At 38.0% G+C, this 20,149-nt stretch overlaps 1 protein-coding gene across 8 annotated transcripts in view; it reads left to right on the forward strand.

Annotated features, from left to right (window-relative positions):
* The window catches only part of LOC127623764 (palladin-like), a 120,168-nt gene that overhangs the window by 80,743 nt on the left and 19,276 nt on the right, over nt 1–20,149 (forward strand). For 4 of the 8 annotated variants that reach the window (XM_052098248.1, XM_052098249.1, XM_052098253.1 and 1 more), the window contains 4 exons: nt 11,485–12,132; nt 14,177–14,315; nt 15,203–15,304; nt 18,931–18,969. In XM_052098248.1, the coding sequence (XP_051954208.1) occupies nt 11,485–12,132; nt 14,177–14,315; nt 15,203–15,304; nt 18,931–18,969 (928 nt within the window). Of the gene's footprint in view, nt 1–5,340; nt 5,491–11,484; nt 12,133–14,176; nt 14,316–15,202; nt 15,305–18,930; nt 18,970–20,149 lie in introns of those variants that run through there. The other 4 variants (XM_052098256.1, XM_052098250.1, XM_052098251.1 and 1 more) reach the window with 4 other exon arrangements.

Below are 20,149 nucleotides of genomic sequence, written 5' to 3' on the forward strand. Positions count from 1 at the left end.
CTGATGGTTCTATTCATGCCTTTGTGACAGGGAGGACAAGAGTGATGGAATGAGAGAGCAGACCAAAGAGAAGGGGATAGAATAAGTCAAAAGAAGAGAGAATGCAAGATGAAATTAGAGAATATAAAACGAGAGAGTTGGGAATGAGTAAGTGTGAAAGTGAGTGTGGGAGCTGGAAGAGAGAACAAGCCTTTTTTTTATTTTGGCCTGACAACTTTATGGAAAGTTGGACATTTCCTCTGAGCCTGGTAGGGAGTTTGGAAAGTGTAGAGCCATTTGGCTTGAGTGGGAGCCGCATTATGAGAGCAGATCTGGGTCAAGCAGCAATGTGCTCCTAAAGCAAGAACATATTCTAACGATGCCTGTAATTGGAGACTGGGCATAAAACCTGCATTTCCAGTCTCTTTGTAGACTTTATGTACTCCATTGACCCCTCGGTAGTTTATGCATAAAGTGTCCATGGGCATCCAACTTTAAGGTAAAAATGTATATTAATGTATAAGGAAAAGGTTATATCGGGTCCTATAACTGCTCACTATTGCTTGTTAGTTTTGAATAAGTTTTAACTTTTTTTTCCATCACTAGTTAAATTAATGACATTAATAATTGCATTGTGACAAATTAATTTGTAAATGTGCATGCATCCCATGTAGTCCCTTAATTAATGTGAGGTTATAAATGTGCATGCATAATAATTATAAAATAATTGGCAAAATGCTGGTTGAATTTTATTTTTGGTCACATCACAGGACGTAAACTTTACAGAAGTATTATGTCAACTAACCTAGAAACACAAGGACCTGAATTGGGAGATTTAACAAGTAACATGGCAAACATCCAAATTATTTTATGCATGTTGGTGGCTGTGCTGGCAAGAGAACGTTTGTGTGTATGTGTGTGTGTGTCCGGTTTGGCCTCTCTGTGAGTGACAGCACTGCTATTACATTTAGACCTAATGGAAGGATCAGATGCAGTCTCCTACTCTCATTCTTCACTTAGTGGCATGAATAGACTATGTCTAGAAGGGTGTGTGTTTTTGTGAAGGGAATGAGACTCTAGTCTGATCTGACTTTCCTCCCAACGCATGAATCTTGTTGCAATCTAAGAACTCAAAACTCTGGAGCACTGCAGTTATGGTATGGAGTGTTTGTTTTGATTGTGGTGATGTGGAACTGTATAGAGGAATGCTGATGTTGGTGCATTGAGCAAATAGGGTTTGGGTGTTGTTATAATTCAGACTGTAATGTAAGAAAAAAGTTTACATTTGTTTTTAAGTATTTAAATGTGAGAGCTTTATATTTCGAGTCTTCACAAATAAAAGGCCTACGGTTGCGCTTTGTGCGGTTATGCAAGCTTTGATGGCTGTAGTGGCGGTGCTTTAAAAGAGATGCAACATTTATTGTCAGTACAGTCAAATCTCCAATAAGTTGAGTTTTTAAATTCTTCCTCTTGTAAACAACACCATAAAAAAATACTGTTGAGCGGAGGGGGGCGGGGCCGGGTCGGAATATCGCGCGCCCAGTCCCCGCCCCCCCTTATTTTGATGAAATAACCAAGTTTTCTAAATTGAAGCGAGGGTATAAAAAGATAGTTGCGACTATATAGAAATTTGCCCTGTCAGCACATTCATCATGTCTCCAACTTCAAATCATGTGAATTATAATAATAAACCTTACCTGGTAAAATGTATTTATACAAAATGCTTAATCTAGTTTATATACAGGCTATAAAATCTTAATTTGGTGTATACTTTAAAAAAAAAAAAAAAAAAGAGTTGTAAAGGAGCCAAGTCTCTGTCATTTCAAAATAAGAGTCCCAAAAGAAGTCAATATATTCTGACTTGTTCATAGTCTGTTATGCTCCAAATCTTAATTTCTTTAAAAAAAAAAAATGTATGAGATTTTATATATGAGATAAAACATTGTACAACCTGGCCAGGAACACACTAAGGAAATAAGAGTGGCTAAAAGAAGCTACTCTGAGAAGCTGAAAAACTATTCTATCCAACAGTTTTCAGATGACTGGAGAAGAAAGAGTGAAAACTCTGTACATGCGTGTTTCCACACTCCTGCTGCACGCCTCTGAACAAACGGCGCATAAGATGCACACATCAGTGGCTTTTCTTTTGTTTTTTGTTTTTTTATATATATATATATATATATATATATGAGGTGTTTTTTCAAGTCTGTCTGTCTGTGTCTAACATCATTTCTTGTCATGTGTCATTCCAAGATGGAGTATTTGTCAGATATATCCGATTACATCGTCCTATCACCCAGCCCTATTGCACGATAAACTACATGTGGGATTTCATTCATTTTGGACTCTTGTAGTCTCTCTATGCTCGTAATAGTAAGGAAAGGCTAAGAAAGTTGACCTCTACCCTCCGTCCATCACACCGTCCGTACATTCTTCCTTCTGTCCCATCATTCATCCATCTGTCCATCCAATCTTCCAACCCACTAACATCCATCTGCACATCCTTCCAACCATCCACCCATGTGCCAGCTTGTTAAATTACTGAAGTTATCTGATCTTTAGTATGAATAATTTATTAGTTGAGACGTTTAAATACATCAGTTAATCAGTCATATTTAATTTTTATTTTAGTAGAATCAAACATGGAATAAGTCTGCTAGCTATTAGTCATCAGTTTAGAAGTGCCAGAACAGTTGTATAGAGTCATCCTGTGACGTGGTGATGATGCCATAGAGGGTGTGGTTACACTTTGATTAAGGTGAGTGGAGCATAAACCAGGTGTGCTGCGCTGCCTTGTGTAGGAGTGCCTGCGCATGTTTTTGCGCAGGCTGTCTCTTCAGACGTGTTCTGTTATCTTTGTGTACACCGTTAGATAAATACATTTTAGCTAAAGCACATTTTAACGTCCATAGCAAAGTTTATGTTGCCACAGTAGCTAAAAACACTGGTGTTTGTGTTGAACATATGGCCTCAAGAGTTCAATTTAACTGTTTGGAGATCCTTTTTATATTTGATTGTTCTCTCATATGCTAATATAACACACCCACACAAACATGGCACACAAATGCTCACACCAAGCCAGATCTGGTTGGTCTTTAATTTCTAAACCGTTTAACAAAAACTCCCAGGCTTTCCCAGCCTCCATTGCTTGCTTCGAATAGACGTTCTAGAAAAAAAATTAAGTAAAAATGGGTAAGTATTTTTTACTTTTTGGGTGAACTATCCCTTAAAGCACTGATGGATCAGAGGTTAATCAGAGGGTTAGACATGAAAGATTTAGAGGATATTACTACAGCGTGAGGCGAAGAAATGTAAGAGATGAAAGAACAGAACCTGACCTTGTCAAGATGGATTCCAAATACAAACAGCACATTGCATGCCCCACCAGAGACAAATGTACTGGATCATTGCTGCACAACAATAAAGGATGCATATCCCTCTGTCCCTAGAGCAGCTTTGGGACTCTCTGATCACTGTCTGGTTCATCTTCCAACCTACAGACAGAAATTAAAATATTCTAAGCCTGTAGTAAGGACTGTAAATAGATGGACCTAGAAGCCTGCTTTGACTGCACTGATTGGAGTGTTTTTTAGGCTGCAGACACCAATCTGGAAAAGCTCACGGATACTGTTACATCATATATCAGTTTCTTTGAGGATATTTGCATTCCTACTAGGACTTATTGAATGTTTAACAACAACCAACCATGGTTTACAGCAGAACTCAGGCAGCTTCGTCAGGCCAAAGAGGATGCTTACATAGGTGGGGATAAAGTCTTGTACAATCAGGCCAGGAATACACTGAATAAGGATATCAGAGTGGCTAAAAGAAGATTCTCTGAGAAGCTGAAAAACAAGTTTTCAGCTAACGACCCTGCATCAGTGTGGAGTAGCATGAAACAACTTCTGAATTACAGGACTCCTGCCCCCAGCCCTGTGGTGGGCTGATGACCTGAATGTTTTCTTCTTTAGATTTGAAAGGCCCAATCTCACACCCCACACCCGCTTTGACCTTCACTTACCACAAACACCAACACCTCCTGCTACTCAACCTGCACTTAAGATCTGTGAAGAAGTGGTGTCCCAAAAACAAAAGATAAGGAAGGCACAGGGCCCACATGAAGTTTCACCCATGTGTCTTAGATCCTGTGCTGACTAGCTGGTCCCCATCTTCACACTGTTTTTCAATAGATTACTGGAGCAGTGTGAAGTGCCATGCTGCTTCAAAAAATCACAGGACTTAATGACTACAGACCTGTCTCCCTGATGCCTGTGGTCATTAAATCATTTGAGAGACTAGTGTTGGCCCATCTGAAGGACATCACTGGACCCTCTCTAGATACCCTTCAATTTGCTTATTGAGCATATAGGTCAGTGGAGGATGCAGTCAACATGGGATTGCATTATATCCTGCAACATTTTGACAGACCAGGGACTTATGCAAGGATCCTTTTTGTGGACTTCAGTTCGGCTTTCAAGACCATCAGCCCAGCTATACTCCAGACTAAACCACACCAGCTCTCTGTTCCCACTTCTATCTGTCAGTGGATTACCAGCTTTCTGATGGACAGGCAGCAGTTTGTGAGATGGGAAATTCACTTCAGCACCTGTACAATCAACACTAGTGGATAGTCCATAATGGATTACTTATAGCTGACTCTGTATATTAGACTGGGATAGGAGAAAGTATTCCAAAATTCAAATTACACACTTAATCTTTAAAACTGGCATTTACCCTAAGGTCCCTTGACCTCAGTGTTTAGTGAGGCAAGCTAACAGCTGCCAATGTCTGATCCAGTGACATTAAAATCAAGTCTTACTGTCTCTTTATAGAAGGTGATTGGTGGGCTAATTAACCAATCTTCACTGACCTGCGTCTTACCATTTTGTTTGTAAAGGGCATATTTGTAAGCCCTTTTATATTCAACTGTTTTTATATGGGCTCAAATGTCACGGACTAATGCCACTGCCTCAAAATTAAGGTTTATTTCAGACCTCATGTCACAATTGTGTTTTAATGGTGTGACACAATTGTAGTATGTAATGTAGTGTGAATGTCATCTGCTCTGTATTCAAGCATATACTGTACGTCCTTATTTATGGCCACTTTGGTCAGTAGGGGAGAAGGATAGACTAATTCCCTTTCCTGGCATGTCTGTATAAGATTCAGACACAGTGCAACAGGCTTCTGAGGAAGAAAAGAACAGAAAAAGATGTGTGCAATGTGGCAGGCAAGACGGCAAGAAAAAATTGTGAGCAACGAAAAGCGGAGAAAGAAACTGACAGGCTGCGAGAAAGCGGAGTAGATTCCCAGAGCTCTCTGGACAGGTTGGATTTGAAAGGGATCTGTTGGGATTACCACATAGAGTAGCCTTGTTCACTCTCTGCCTTGCCTTTCTATGCTACAAGATACCAGAAGTAAATGGACACCAAGAGAGCAAAGAGAGACAAGCTTTTAAAGGAAGCTCTACTTCTGGACAATTTGGATAATCAGCTTAGCTACTCTGTTACGGTATGTCTGAACACTTTTCTCTGATACAAAACAGACCACTTCGATGATTGTTTGTGATTTTATTATAAATCAAATGTTTCTATGGGGTTCCCATAACACATTTGGAGCTGTATTTGTGTAAGTGTGGTTTATAGACATGTACCTAAATTAGACAAGAATATGTATAAAAAAAATGTGTTTGTGTTTTGTTTTTTTTGTCGGTGTGAGGTGTCGCTTCATCTACTTCTAGAATTACCTTGTAATATGGCAGAAAATTGAGTGGGCTTCTTTATGTAGTAACCTTTGAATGAAGGCTGTTTTTATTGACAGTATTGCATGCTATCAGCATATGGAGGCTGAACCTCTCTTCCATCAGTATCTCATAACCTTTCCGACTAGAACCGGCCGTCAACAGACATGGCTGGGGTCTTTGTATTACCAGGTCGGTCTGAAAACCATGCTCAGGGCCATATGAAATCTTTTAGGTTCTGTGTTTGTTAGTTGTGAGGGCTTTTACAGTCCTGTACAAAAGTCTTGGGCACATTAGATGTTTCACAAAAACATTTGATTTTTTTCCAAATTCCATATTTATTTATTTCCCCCTCCTGAAATTCTGTTTTTATTTTATTTTCTCTGAATTCTGGGCAAAAGTTAAATTTTTTTTTTATTTATTTTTTGTTATTGAAATAAAAAAAACAAAAAAATCTAATTAATTCATAGAAATCAATTTAATCAAATGAGAACAGAACAATTACTTTTAAACATACCATTTTATTCTTTTTATGAAATGAAATGATTTTATACTGCACATCACAGCACAATCTCCAAATACCAAAATTTTAGTTTTTGGTCAAATATAGTGCTGCACAGTATTAATGAAAGCAGTGATGATACTCTTGTTTGTGAAATATTGCTTAAATATAATGTAATTGCTATTTATATATAATAATATTATTATTATTATTATTATTATTATTATTATCTACTGCTAATTAAATGTTACATTTTACTATGGTTTTATTTCACAAATTTAGTTAAATGGAATGGGGCTTTTGTTTTTGACTTCACTTCTCACCTCCGGAAATGCAGTACATGTATACAGTCTGCATGTGCTACTCTTCACAGTGAATAAAGGGCTCTGCTCTTTGATATTTATATAAACGGAGCGCTACGGTTAGTTTAAGCTTCGGCTTCTCACGTTCACATCTCACACGAAAAATAAATGCTGTTTAATTCATTTACATGAATCCCTTGTCGGCCTATTAAGCATGATCATTGTCAGAACGTGCATGTAAACCCACTCACTGAGTCAGTCTGGGATTACTTGAAGAGAAAGGAGCAATTGAGCCTAAATTCATAACTGTGGCAAGTTCTTCAGGATGCTTGGAACATCCTATTTGCCTACAACTTTGACTCGTGCACAAGTGTACCTTGGAGAATTGGTGCGGTTTTTAAGTTATAGGGTGGTCATACCAAATATTGATTTAGTTTTTGTATGAAGTTAATAAATTATTCATGGTACAGTGTTTTTTGATGACTCTGTTTGCACCACAGATATTTGTCCAATCAATGCATTTTAAAATGAGAAATTTCCTCCCTCCCTAATACTATCTGCAACAATGTAAAAATGCTATGAACCAGGTTAGCTATCATTAGTGCGTCTTTGCACCGTGCATCATGTTTCTATGGTAATGCCATGATACTGAATGATTGATCATGTTAATTTTTCATGATACTGTCATGGTACATGGTATAAAATACCATTGTTTTACTATGACACATGTCATAAACATGGGGTTATCACAGACCATGTGTGGAAAATAAATAAACTAGTGTATTACCATGGTGCTTTTTGTGAGAAATATAGTTGTGTGTGTGTGTGTGTGTGTGTGTGTGTGTGTGTGTGTGTGTGTGTGTAAAAGAGAATGGTTAAATGCTCAAAAGCAAAGAAATTAGTATTTATAATTACTACTCTGTGCCCTTTTTTATCCTTGCGCCCCTGTCCCTGCTAAGGTCTGTGCATGTCAATGGGGCCCTTCTTAAAAAAAACATAAGCAATGCAAACTTAATTTAGAAACACTTGAAGGAAACATGCACTTTTATTGAAATATTGAAATTTAAATCTTGAAATGGGCTAAAGGTGTGTTCAGTAGGACAATAATAAATTAGCATATTTTTGTTGTGGTATCAAAATTGGTGTCGAGAACCATGAAATTTCACTGGTATCGCTAACGGCTAGTAAACTTTTGGTTGTGACAGCAAAAGCTATATATATATATCTCAGTATAAAAGTAATGAAAAATTACTTGTCTACTTACAACTTATGTGCTTTCCAACATGTATCTTACAAATATTTAAATCTGTACTTAAGAATATTGAGTTGTTTTAGGGAATTTTAGTGTGTGCATGAACATGATTTTAAGGTGGTGGGTAGCATTTTCTATTTACAGACTATGCGCCTTTTATGGCAAACTTATTATTTCAATATCGGCTGACTGCCCTTCATCAACTCAAGTTTGCTGATGAGGAATTCCAGAAATGCAAAGGGAAAAATAAGCAGAGAAACCTGCCAAGAGCTATTTTTATAAAATGGGTTTGTGATGATTTGAGAAATTCCTTGAATGCTATAAACTATTAAGGGGGATATAAAGAGCATGAGCAATGGATGGAGGATATTTCTGGAGGGGCATGTAATGCCAGACATCCACTGGCCATTAAGAATCTGAGAGAGCAAGATGGGGGAATATATTAGACTAATTTGAATATATTTTTATTTATTTATTTATTTTTTTCTCTGGTGTAAAACATGTGGTAACTAGAGACGGAGAGAATAAATGAGAAATAAAGGAATTGTAACAGAATTAGAAAAAGTGGAAAAGGGTTGAAAGAATTGATTTTGAAAGGAGGGAGGGAGAGAAACAAAGACATGAGTCTGATGCCTCTGACTCAACCGAGCCAAAAAAGGAATGAAAGCAAAGCAGCACAGGCGGTTCAAGTCCAAGAGCCATTCACCAGCTGCCAAGGTATTCGTGTAAAAGTGCTCTTTTGATGGATTCTCAAACATACAGGTGGTAAAAAAAAGAGGAAGTGAAGATAAAAAAAATGGAGGAGATGATTGTTTTAGATGGTCATTACTTCATTTAATGTGGTCCAAAATCAGTGTCTATGCCGGCAAAACAAAGCCACATTTTCTTCAATGAGTAGAGCTGGGGTTATTACCAACACAAACTTAATACTCATGTTTTTCTCTTCCCAAGATCCAAGGATTTACCAGCTCCCTTTAAAAATGTTGATAGAGTGAGGTCTTCCATCTTTAAAAAAAAATAAAAATATGAAGAAACTGAGGGAAAATAGTCAACATCTGGCTAATAGTCAACATTAGGTTAAACAGGGATTGGAGTGTGGCTGGCCTGCCACACCAATCCTCTCGCAAAACACAAATACAGCAAAAAATTACACTGATCTAATTTAGTTTCAGGTTTTTAGATTCATTGATTGACATTGATTGAGGGACTGGCAAAAAAACACAGTTAATGTGGACCATATCTTTAACCGTTTATGTTCAGTTAAAATTGTCTGGAATTGGTTATCTGTTTGTGTAAGGTCATCCATTTGCTCAGAAAGATTATCCAAAACTGTGCCCGTGAGCAGCAAAAATGGGATGTTTTAATAAGTAAAGGACGATGTAGACCTCACTCCCTTATTTGTACATTTGTGTTTGGGGGTAACCGTGACGTGAGACCAAACATTTGTCATCAGATCACATTGTTCTCAACATGACTCAACACTGAGATCTTGCTATCTCTCCTTATTTGGGCTGTTTAGATGCTCAAACAGTGGGTTACTCAAGATAGCACATCACTCTCTTGATAGCACATCACTTCTCTATAGTGGGGATTAGTTTCCTTCCTATATATATATATATATATATAATATATTACACACGCGCACACATTTGTACACACTCATGAAAGCACTTCCAAAGACACATATATCCAAGCTTACACTGTATACACCACCCTCCGTATCTTCTGGACCACATTTCCTTTCTTGTGATGGGTCATTTATTTTATAAAGGAGAGTATGTCTTATATTCTGCCCTTGGTGGGTTTTTGATGACACATTTGATTGTTGGTGACATTATTTGATGACATATTTGATTGTTTGTTGATGTCATCACGCAAACTCTGTATTGCTTTCAATCTCAAATAAAACATTAAAGAAATTAATATTTAAAATACCACATCATCAAAATGGTATTTGGAATCCCAAGTTTTGGAAATAAAAAAGAGACTTTAATGGTTTTTAAATACTTTTTCATACTGTGCAACCATTTTTACCTTTTTTTTTTTTTAAACATACTTGGCTAAAATTATCTGCATTCACGAGTCATGCAAGCTTGATTCTGTGCATTGTTGTTTTCTGAAATGCATCAGACCGCAATTCATAACACAGGTACGTGTTGCGTTATTTGCATTGCAGCAATTGTAAACTGACTTTATATGGTCAGTTTTCTTTTTAGGTCAACTACTGTCATGGCTAGAGATGGTAATTGTAAGAAATTAAATGATTTGGGTTCCAATTACTTTGAATGATTCCGATACTTTAGCAGTTACATTCATTATCCTTTTAGTACTTTTTGGGGAAGAAACATTTAAGAAATTTTATAAACTAATTTATTTTTATAAAATATCACTAATTACAACAAATCTCATGTGTGTCTAAATTCACAATTGCTTTAACAACCATTACTCATGGAATTCTTTGTTAATTTCAAGTCAGACATGACTAAATTAAATACTTGAGATTTTTAATTGATTAGAAATGTGCTATGTTTTGCAATGTAAACTCAAATAAACGAAGATTCATTTGTTTGGAAATTGGACTTCATTGATTGAAATGTATGTTTAGCACTGCTGATTTAGTAGTGGTGTTGCAGTGCCATTCATTGGTAGCGCAGGAATGATATTTTGGCATTGTGTTCAGTTCACATTAGCAGAAGAATGCATGTTTGAATACTGATTACGGAACAAACTCAAAGCATTCTGTTTGTAGTTTTAAAAAATGGAACGGTTTTGGTTCCCAAACATAGTCATGGCAGAGCAACTCTTCGATAAATAAAGAAAAGCTTGACCAGGTTAGTGAAAGTCAATAGGTCAATTTAGGTCAAGCTAGCTACCTAAATAGTGTCACTTATTAGTTGAATTATAATTACCATAAACAACCCCCCCCCAAGTGCTGAGGTTTGTTACTGCCACATCAGTATAAGAGTGCATGTTTAACGGCCAGGACAGTGCACTTCCCTTGGCCAATGCATTGACCAAGTGTTTGTATACTTGTGTAAAGTATGATTCTGGCCTTATAGTGGTGGTTCACACAAAAATGAAATTCTCATTTATTTATGCACCGTCATGATATCCCACATGTGTATGACTTTTCTCTTCACCAGAACACATTTGAAGAAAAACAGAAAAATATCTTTGCTCAGTAGGTCCTTAAAATTTAAGTGAATGGAGATTTATCTTTTGAAGCTCCAGAAATAACAGGCAGCAAGCATAAACCGCATCCATACAATTCCAGCTGTTAAAGGAATGTCTTCTAAAAGCAAAATGACAAGAAAAATCTATATTGAAGTACTTTTTATCTATAATTGCTTCCGTTAGGCGTCATGAGAGGGTGGAAATCACAGTTTCTCATGTGATGTATTTGTGTTGCCATGATACAGATGTAATCTCATGTTCTTTGATGTTCGGTTGAGACATCCATTATGAGTAAAGAAACTGATCAAAACCAACCAAGCTACTGTGCAGTCTTTCTCCTCACTTGTAAATAGTGCTTAATGCTCAAGTATTATCTTAAGATGTGTTCAACATTGGTTCAAATCATGTTTTTACAGGTTGTGCGACTGTACAGTTGGCACTATTAACTGACAGAGTCTTGTAGTAAGATGTCTGTAGAGGTTATAATAAATTTTTGGTGATTTGTAAACACTGCTATTTTAAAATTTCCATGCAGAAACGCCACACAGTTGAAGCAGCTTCAAGATCAGATTCTCCTAGAACAGCAACAACAGCTAAGTCAGGAGGTTCCCCCTCCTTATCAACACTCAAAGGAAATCCTGCCTCCATCTCCGCCTCTCCCACCTGCTCCCTTCTTCCAGGATCTGGAGTGTAGCACCATGCAGACAAGCACCTTCAACTATGCCCGGCCTAAGCAGTTCATTGCTGCCCAGAGCCCCACAACAACCGGGGGACCACTTGGATACAGCACCCAGTCCTCTACCTCCTCAGGGTCCAGCCTGGCCTCCCCACTGTCCCCAACCACAAGCCACAAACCATTCAGCCGTGTCAACCTTCCGCTCTTCCAACAGCAGCCGTCACTGACTAAAGGAAGCAGTGTGGAGTCTCCCAGCTCGCCCTCTTTCCCCCCGCCCCCTCCACCCTTTCTCAGCTCCAGCAATATCTCCTCTCCTCCTGGCTCAGCACAAGACTTCCCTCCACCACCTCCTCCGCCTGTCACATCAAGTCCCACGTGCTCCGAGAGCTCCTCTCCCTTCACATCCATGCCACAATCACCAGCCGGATTTCTGCTATCAGTGCTCCCATCCTCACCACCTCCGCCACCGTTAAACACCCTGGGCCTGCCCAAGGGTAACGGTACAGTGTGAGTACTCATAATCCTCTGCTACACTACACTTTAACACATTGAAAAAACTTCCAGACTTCTATGAAGGCTTTTCACTTTGTTTAAACATGGCTGTTGGTATTTACTCCCATTCAACACGAGCATCAGTGAGATCAGACACTGATGTTGGGCGATAGGATCTGGCTCGCATTTTGTTTTCTTGTTCATCATTCAGGGTGTTCAGTGGGGCTCAGGTCATGTAATGGTGCAACTTGTTCATAGGAGGTTTCAGCAAATGAATAACATGACTTGCAGTGAATTATTTGGTATTAATGAACTTTCATAAACCCAAGTATTCACAAAGTGTACATTTAGTACACACCGATATGTATCATTCTCTAATCTATAAGATGTGCTAATTATGCTCCAATAGAGCAATATACATATAGAGTGAACTGTAGCGCTTAACTCTGGGGGTTTGGGGTAAAGAGTCATTTCAAGTGCAGCCCAGTTTCCTGCTGCTGTATGTAAGATGTTTGCATTCTTAAATGGCATGTTTATGGAGACACTTAGAGCTGAGGAACCTTGAGTCAGGTGTGTCTAAGTGAAAGAGAGTCAGGTGTGTCTAAGTGAAAATGAGTGGGCAAATTTCTTTTACTGATCCCAAACCAGGATTTTTTGTGAAGATGATCTTGGATGTAAGACTGCTGATAAAACAGGAGTGTAAGACTGCTGATAAAACAGGAGTTTAAAACGCGCTCTTCCAAAATTGGCAAGAAGTCTCTTTTCCTGGCATTCCAGAGCCAGAGGGGGAAAGATAAGTGACTGTGGAATTTTAAAATGCGTGCACACAAAAATGGATCCTGAAAATGATTCTCGCTTTCCAATACATATGCAAAAACAATATTCCACATTCCTCAGAAATGTTGACTTTAATAATGCAGTTTATTTAAAAAAAAAAAAAAAAAAAAAGTCTGGGTATGACATATATTCCTAACCTCTAACTGAAGATATTTGATGAGCAGAATAATATTAAGCCAATCAGTGGTCCTATTTGACAGTTTCCCACCTGCTCTGCGCTTTGGCAGTGAGGATGTCAATCCATAGCTGTGCTTCTGCTTGACCCTGCTTTGAACCTCATGAGATCAAGAACAGAGACAACTTTTTTTTGTGTTTTTTATATATAATATATTTTTGTATTAATTTCTCTACTGTTTTGCAGTTTGCCAACCATGATGGGTCCTTCAACAGTAATCAATCTATTAATATGCACTTTTAATAAAGCTTTGTTTTAACTAATTTCTTTAAAGGGATAGTTCACCCCAAAATGAAAATTCTCTCATCATTTACTTACACATCTGGGATGACATGAGGGTAAGACTTTTTCTTCAGCTGAAGAAAGAAAAAAAAGATTTTAAGAATATCTCAGCTCTTTTGGTCCATACAATGCAAGTTAATTATTTTGTAGCTGTAAAAATCACCTAAAAGAAACCGAAATAATACATAAGACTCCAGAGGTTAAATCCATATATTCAGAAGCTATATAATAGGTGTGGATGAGAAACCGATCATAATTTAAGTATAATAATAATTTAATCTCCACTTTCACTTTTATATCTGAAAGTTAAAGTAGAGATTTAGAGTAAAAAATGGATCTGTATGATTACAATATGATCTGTGTATCATCTACACCTATTATATACCTTCTGAAGATATGGATTTAAAAACTGGTGTCTTAAGGATTACTTTTATGCTGCCTTGCTGTGATTTATGGAGCTACAAATGTCTGATCACCATTCACATGCATTGTATGGACCTACGAAGCTGAGAAATCTTTTTAAAAATCTTTGTGTTCTGCTGAAGGAAGTAAGTCCTACACATCTGGGATGCCATGAGGGTGAGTAAATGACAATTTTCATTTTTGGGTGAACTATTCCTTTAAGGTAAGATTGTCAGCTGACACATTAGAGAAACTGATTTAATCAGTCAAACACCTACTTTATCAAACACCGCTACTGATTCTGTATTTAGAAGAGTCTGTTGCTTTTCAAATGTTAAATATTTTGTCAATGTGCTTTAACAGGGCACTGCCACGCAAGACTACATCCCGCACACCACGCATCATCTCTGATTCTGACATCCAAGGATCCAAAAATGCTGTCATACAAGATCTGGAGAGAAAACTACGTTTCAAAGAGGAGAGGGTCAGCAATGGACAACAGGTGTGTGTCCGTATATATGTGTGTGTGTGTGTGTGTGTGTGTGTGTGTGTGTGTGTGTGTGTGTGTGTGTGTGTGTGTGTGTGTGTGAGGAAAATGACTAAAGAATTAATTGGTATTAATGATCTATTAAAAATACACCTTAACACATATTAGTACTACTATACTAGCCTTGCTAGCATTACCATATTAAATATGTGTATTACAGTCGATGTATTAAGAGGAAGTCACATTTTCTTTGAATTAATGAAAATGAATATTTTATACTCCCCATGTTTTTTTTCCCCACACTCTTGCTTTCCTTCCTTAAGAGCATCATAAATGTATAATCAAAGTGGTCCATATAACATGTGCACTATTCCAAGTCTTCTGAAGCCATATGGAAGCTTTGTGTAAGAAAGACAGAGTTTGATTTGACAGAATGTAGCTCTCAAATATAATTTCTACTACTTGGTGCATCATGATCAGTTATAACAAGCATGAAAGGATCAGTGGTGTTTGGCATCACTGATGTCAAATCTGGCTCTTCATGCACAAGGTTTGAATATGTGCAAAGGTGAAATGGGTGAACTTTTTTTATTTTTTTTTTTTTTAAATAATTAGAATTTGCTTAAATTCAGTTTTTACAAAGAAAATATTTATAGTAATGATTAATAACTATAATAATGATCTTGTAAAATATGTCTAATCAATTGAAAGGATATCCTTCAACTCCTCCAGCTGAAATTGTCACTGTAGAAGCCCCAATGTCTGCTCGCAACGGTCAACAATAATTAGCACCACTACTAGCTTTCAGTGATTTGTACAAGCATCCTCATAATTTGATTGCTTTTGTGTGTGAGGGTGGTTTCTCACATTAACTCTGACAGATTAATCCTGCTTGCTTCCAGAGGTTAACTTATGAGGAAAAAATGGCTCGCAGGCTGCTGGGTGCTGACAATGCTGCTACAGTGCTTAACACACAACAGGTGGAGGAGGAGACAGTAACACCGGTATACACACACACATATTCACACAAGCACATCTGTGTGCACAACTCAGTTTGAACACCTATATAATGTCCCAACTGTTTCACATACTAAACAATGCTGAATAGTGTAGTTTATGCACCACTAGTGTCACCAAATGGAATTACCAAAATAAATACTTTTTTTCAAAAGAGTTTCGCAAACACTGTCCCCATCTTCAAGGGGCTGAACAAACACCCTAAACACTCGCATTGCTTGAGCAAATGTCAATTTGTTGGCTGGTTTGGATGATCAGAGGGAGCAATGAAAATGCCAAAATGTTACACTTTTTGGCTACTAATGGTTACTCCTAGTTATCTCTGGCATATTAAGCTGGGATAGGAGAAAGATAATTTTAAAAATTACACACTTTCATAATAAACCATTATCAATCCATTACAAACCAGTAAACACACTTCCACTGACTACCATGGTGCTGTTGGAAGTAGTTTAGAGCATTGTGATTTGCCTGTGTGCTTGTAAATGCATCAGAATTCAGCTAATTGCTCTGAGCTTCTGCACATGCTTGCGCATATGAATTTGGTAGAATTTAAAGTGATGTAATTTTGGCATTGAGTGTGTCGGAGAGGGATTTTGGAGGTGAGTGAGAAGGTAAGTTCAGAGAAGATTAATGATCAGCCCATCACAAACACACACCCTAACCGTGACTAACCGTCATGACGTCAGTTTGTAAGCTAACCCCGAAGGCTAATTTGCCATGGGTTCCCTTTGGACATTCCAGTGGGTTTTATAATAGCACTTCCGATTGAGTAAAACAAGGTCTGTGGTTAACATTATACTTGAAGATACTTTCCCATTTGTTCTCCAACAGAAACTGTAAATTGAGACCACTGTGTGCTTAAGTTGCTACATTGGGACTGCAATACTTGTCCAATGAAATACACATGCCTTTTATGAAGCCATGTAATTCATTGGACAAACCTATTTAAAGCTGTGCTAAGGAACTTTTGGTCTCCTTTTTGACATATTTGGTTATTTATTAAAGTTATTTGTGGAGGAACATTGTGTTTTGGCACTGCTCTTCTGTGCAGATGAATCTCATGGTTTTTCGGTTGCCTGTGATCAGATCATCTCGGAAATACTGTAAATTAATCTGCAGTCCTGGAGTAATGACGTGCTGTTTTCATGTTGATATTTTGTTAGATTATTTTTTTTTTTTTTTACAGAGATGGTTCTTTAATGTTTCAAAAACACTCTCGAATAAATATAGATTAACGTGCAAATAAGTGTTTTATTCACCACATATTAATGTTTATATTGTACTACAGCTGTGGCCAAAAGTATTGGCAGTGACTTAAATTTTGTTTTGCAAAGTTTCCTGCTTCAGTATTTGTAGATTCTTTTTTCACATGTTTCTATGGTTTACTGGAAAACAATGACCAGCATTTCATGAGTTTTAAAGGCTTTTATTGGCAAAAACATTAAATTTATGCAAAGTGTCGATATTTGCAGTGTTGGCCCTTGTTCTTCATAACCTCTGCAATTCGCTCTGGCATGCTGGATATCAGCTTCTGGGCCAAATCCTGACTGATGGCGATCCATTCTTGACTTATTAGTGCTCCGAGTAATCACAATTTGTTGGCTTCTGCTTGTCCACTTGCCTTTTTAGGATTGACCACAGGTTCTCTATGGGATTAAGATCTGGAGAGTTGCCTGGCCACGTATCCAAAATTTCAATGTATATATCTCAGAGCCACTTCATTATCACTCTTGCCTTGTGACATGGTGCTCCATGCTGGAAAGTGTCACGGATCATCACCAAATTGCTCCTGGATCGTTGGGAGAAGTTGCTCTTGCAGGAGGTTTTGATACCATGCTTTATTCATGGCAGTGTTTTTGGGCAGAATTGTGAGAGTGCCCACTCCCTTGGATGAAAAGCAACCCCACGCATGGATGGTCTCAGGATGCTTCACTGTTGGCACGACACAGGACTCATGGTAGTGTTCACCTTTTCTTCTCCGGACTATCAATTTTCCAGATGTCCCAAACAGTCGGAAGGGGGTTTCATCAGAGAAAATAACTTTGCACCAGTATTCTTCTGTCCAATCCTTGTGCTTCCTGCAGAATTTCAGTCTGTCCTTGATGTTTTTCTTTGTGAGAAGTGGCTTCTTTGCTGCCCTTGACACCAGGCCATTGTCCAAAGGTCTTTGCCTCACTGTTCGTGCAAATGCACTTACACCAACCTGCTGCCAGTATGAGCAAGCTCTGCACTGGTGGTGACACGATTCCAAAGCTGACTCCTCAGGAGGAGATGGTCCTGGCACTTTCTGGACACTCTGGGATGTCCTGAAGCCTTCTTCACTGCAGTTCAATCTCTCTCCTTGAAGTTCTTGATGATCCGGTAAATAGTTCTTTCAGGTGCAATATTCTTTGCAGCAATTTCCTTGCATGTGAGGCCATTTTGATGCAAAGTGATGATGGCTGCACGTCTATCTTTAGAGGTAACATTGAGAACAAGAACACCATGATTGGAAGCACTTCTTCCCTCCTTTTATAGCAATCAGTCTGCTCTTATAAACCAATCAGTATGATAGTGATTTCACCTGACTATTACTCGTTCACACTTTCCCAGGTGCTGCTGATATGATTGGTGAAATGTTAGCTGGTCATTTTGTGCCAGGGCTAAAAAAAAGTGAAATTTGGGTTTTTGTGATGGTAAAAACATTTTGGCCAATGAAGCTTTTTGCAATTATTTAATCTGATGCAGTTATGCATCTGATCACTCTGCACAATAATGTAGAAACAATGTGAATCAACACCACAACAACTGAAGCACGAAACCAAATGTATGTCACTGCCAATACTTTTGGCCATGGCTGTACACTTAAATTATGCCTAAATTAAGAGGTGAAACCTTTGATATGCCTGATATTAGTTCAGTGGAAGACCCTTAATAATTTTAGGTTTGAATTTACAGCCTCCGTAGATAATACAAGTAAACTGTGATATTAAAATAGTATGCGACTGTTGTAAAAAGAGACTATGCTTCAACAGCCCTACCAGAAAACATAGCTAAGCCTATGGCAAGTAAATTAATTCACCAAACAGTGAAACATCCATCCAGATACTGCCATCCTGCCACTGCTATTTTGAAACTGCCACAGTTTTTACAGTCGTCAAACACACGCCACAGCTTAGCCTTCCCTTTTCTGTGTTTACAAACGTTACGTAAATGCATTGATGAATAATGCTAGCCTACAATTTCCTGCCAAATCTTACCAAAAAGCTCAATTTAAATTATTATTCAAGGCTTCCCGTAGTGAGTCGGGATAAGGCAAGGACACTGTTTTTAACAGATTTTATGTATTTGCTCAATAATAGCACTTGGTTCATCTTTAACCAAAAAAATAATCCGTAAGGAGCTTTAAAGTGCAAAACAGGAAAGAGTTTTTTCAAGTAATGTTAAGTACAAAACTTAATTCATTCTTAAATTCCCTTCTAAAAACCCATGGGGAATTTAGACTCAGAAAGGCTAGTTTTCTTTTGTCGTTTTGGACCACAAACTGAACAGCTTATTAGGTGTGTAATCTGAGCACAGTATGTGACCTCAACAGACACACCCCTCTGACTGTCTTCTGATCTCTCTACAGGAAGGCAGCTCAGCTGATTCAGAGTCTGTTCCTCAAAAGGTTATTCATACTCATCCTCTCTATTACAATCATGACACAGCAGCATTCCTTTGTCTGCCCTTTTTCATATATAGATATTTCACTCTTCTGAGTCTAACCACATTGTTAGCCTTGGTTCACCTTCCAAGACGTCCACCCCCCCGTTTTAATTTTATTCTCAATTTCACACCCCTGTTCCACACCCCTGTTTTTGTGGTCACCCCATTTTTGTCCACAGAGTTGTCTTCTGTGTCTTTTTATTGTACATTTGGGTCCTGATTCAGTACTATGGTCAAGTTCTTGGCAGTGAAATGACTGTGATGTTCATCCCCATGCCTTACAAAAAAAAAATATTGATAATTATTTATCTAAAATCATCAGAAGAATATCTGATGTCTATTTTGTGCATGACACAAGTACTTTTTCCAACAATTGTTTACAGACAGATTGTTTCACTTTTAATGGACTAAATAACAATTCCAGTGGGTCAGAATTTTACATACATTAAGTTAACTGTGCCTTTTAAACCGCTTGGAAAATTCCAGAAAATTAGCTTTTGATAGTAGTACTGAATTGGAGGTGTCAAACTCTGTGCCTCTTTGCTTGACATCATGGGAAAAACTAAGGAAATCCGCAAAGATCTTCATCCTTGAGAGCAATTTCCTGAAGGTACCACGTATAAAGCAAATGTAAAGACCATGGGACCACGCAGCCGTAATACTGCTCAGGAAGGAGACTCATTCTGTCTCTTAGAGATGAACGTAGTTTGGTGCAAAAAGTGCAAATCAATAACAGCAAAGGACCTTGTGAAGATGCTGGAGGAAACGATAGTATCTATATCCACAGTAAAACGAGTCCTATATCGACATAACCTGAAAGGCTGCTCAGCAAGGAAGAAGCCACAGCTCCAAAACTGCCATTTAAAAAAAGCCAGAGTACAGTTTGCAAGTGCACATTGGGACAAAGATCTTACTTTTTGGAGAAATGTCCTCTGATCTGATGAAACAAATGTAACTGTTTGGCCATAATGACCATTGTTATGTTTGTTGGAAAAAGGGTGAGGCTTGAAAGCCGAAGAACACCATCCCAACCGTGAAGCATGGGGGTGGCAGCATCATGTTGTGGGAGTGCTTTGTTGCAGGAGGGACTGTTGCACTTCACAAAATGGATGGCATCATGAGGAAGGAAAATGATGTGTATA

This window comes from Xyrauchen texanus, chromosome 30 (genome assembly GCF_025860055.1).
Source record: "Xyrauchen texanus isolate HMW12.3.18 chromosome 30, RBS_HiC_50CHRs, whole genome shotgun sequence".
In the NCBI taxonomy this organism is placed as follows: Eukaryota; Metazoa; Chordata; class Actinopteri; order Cypriniformes; family Catostomidae; genus Xyrauchen; species Xyrauchen texanus.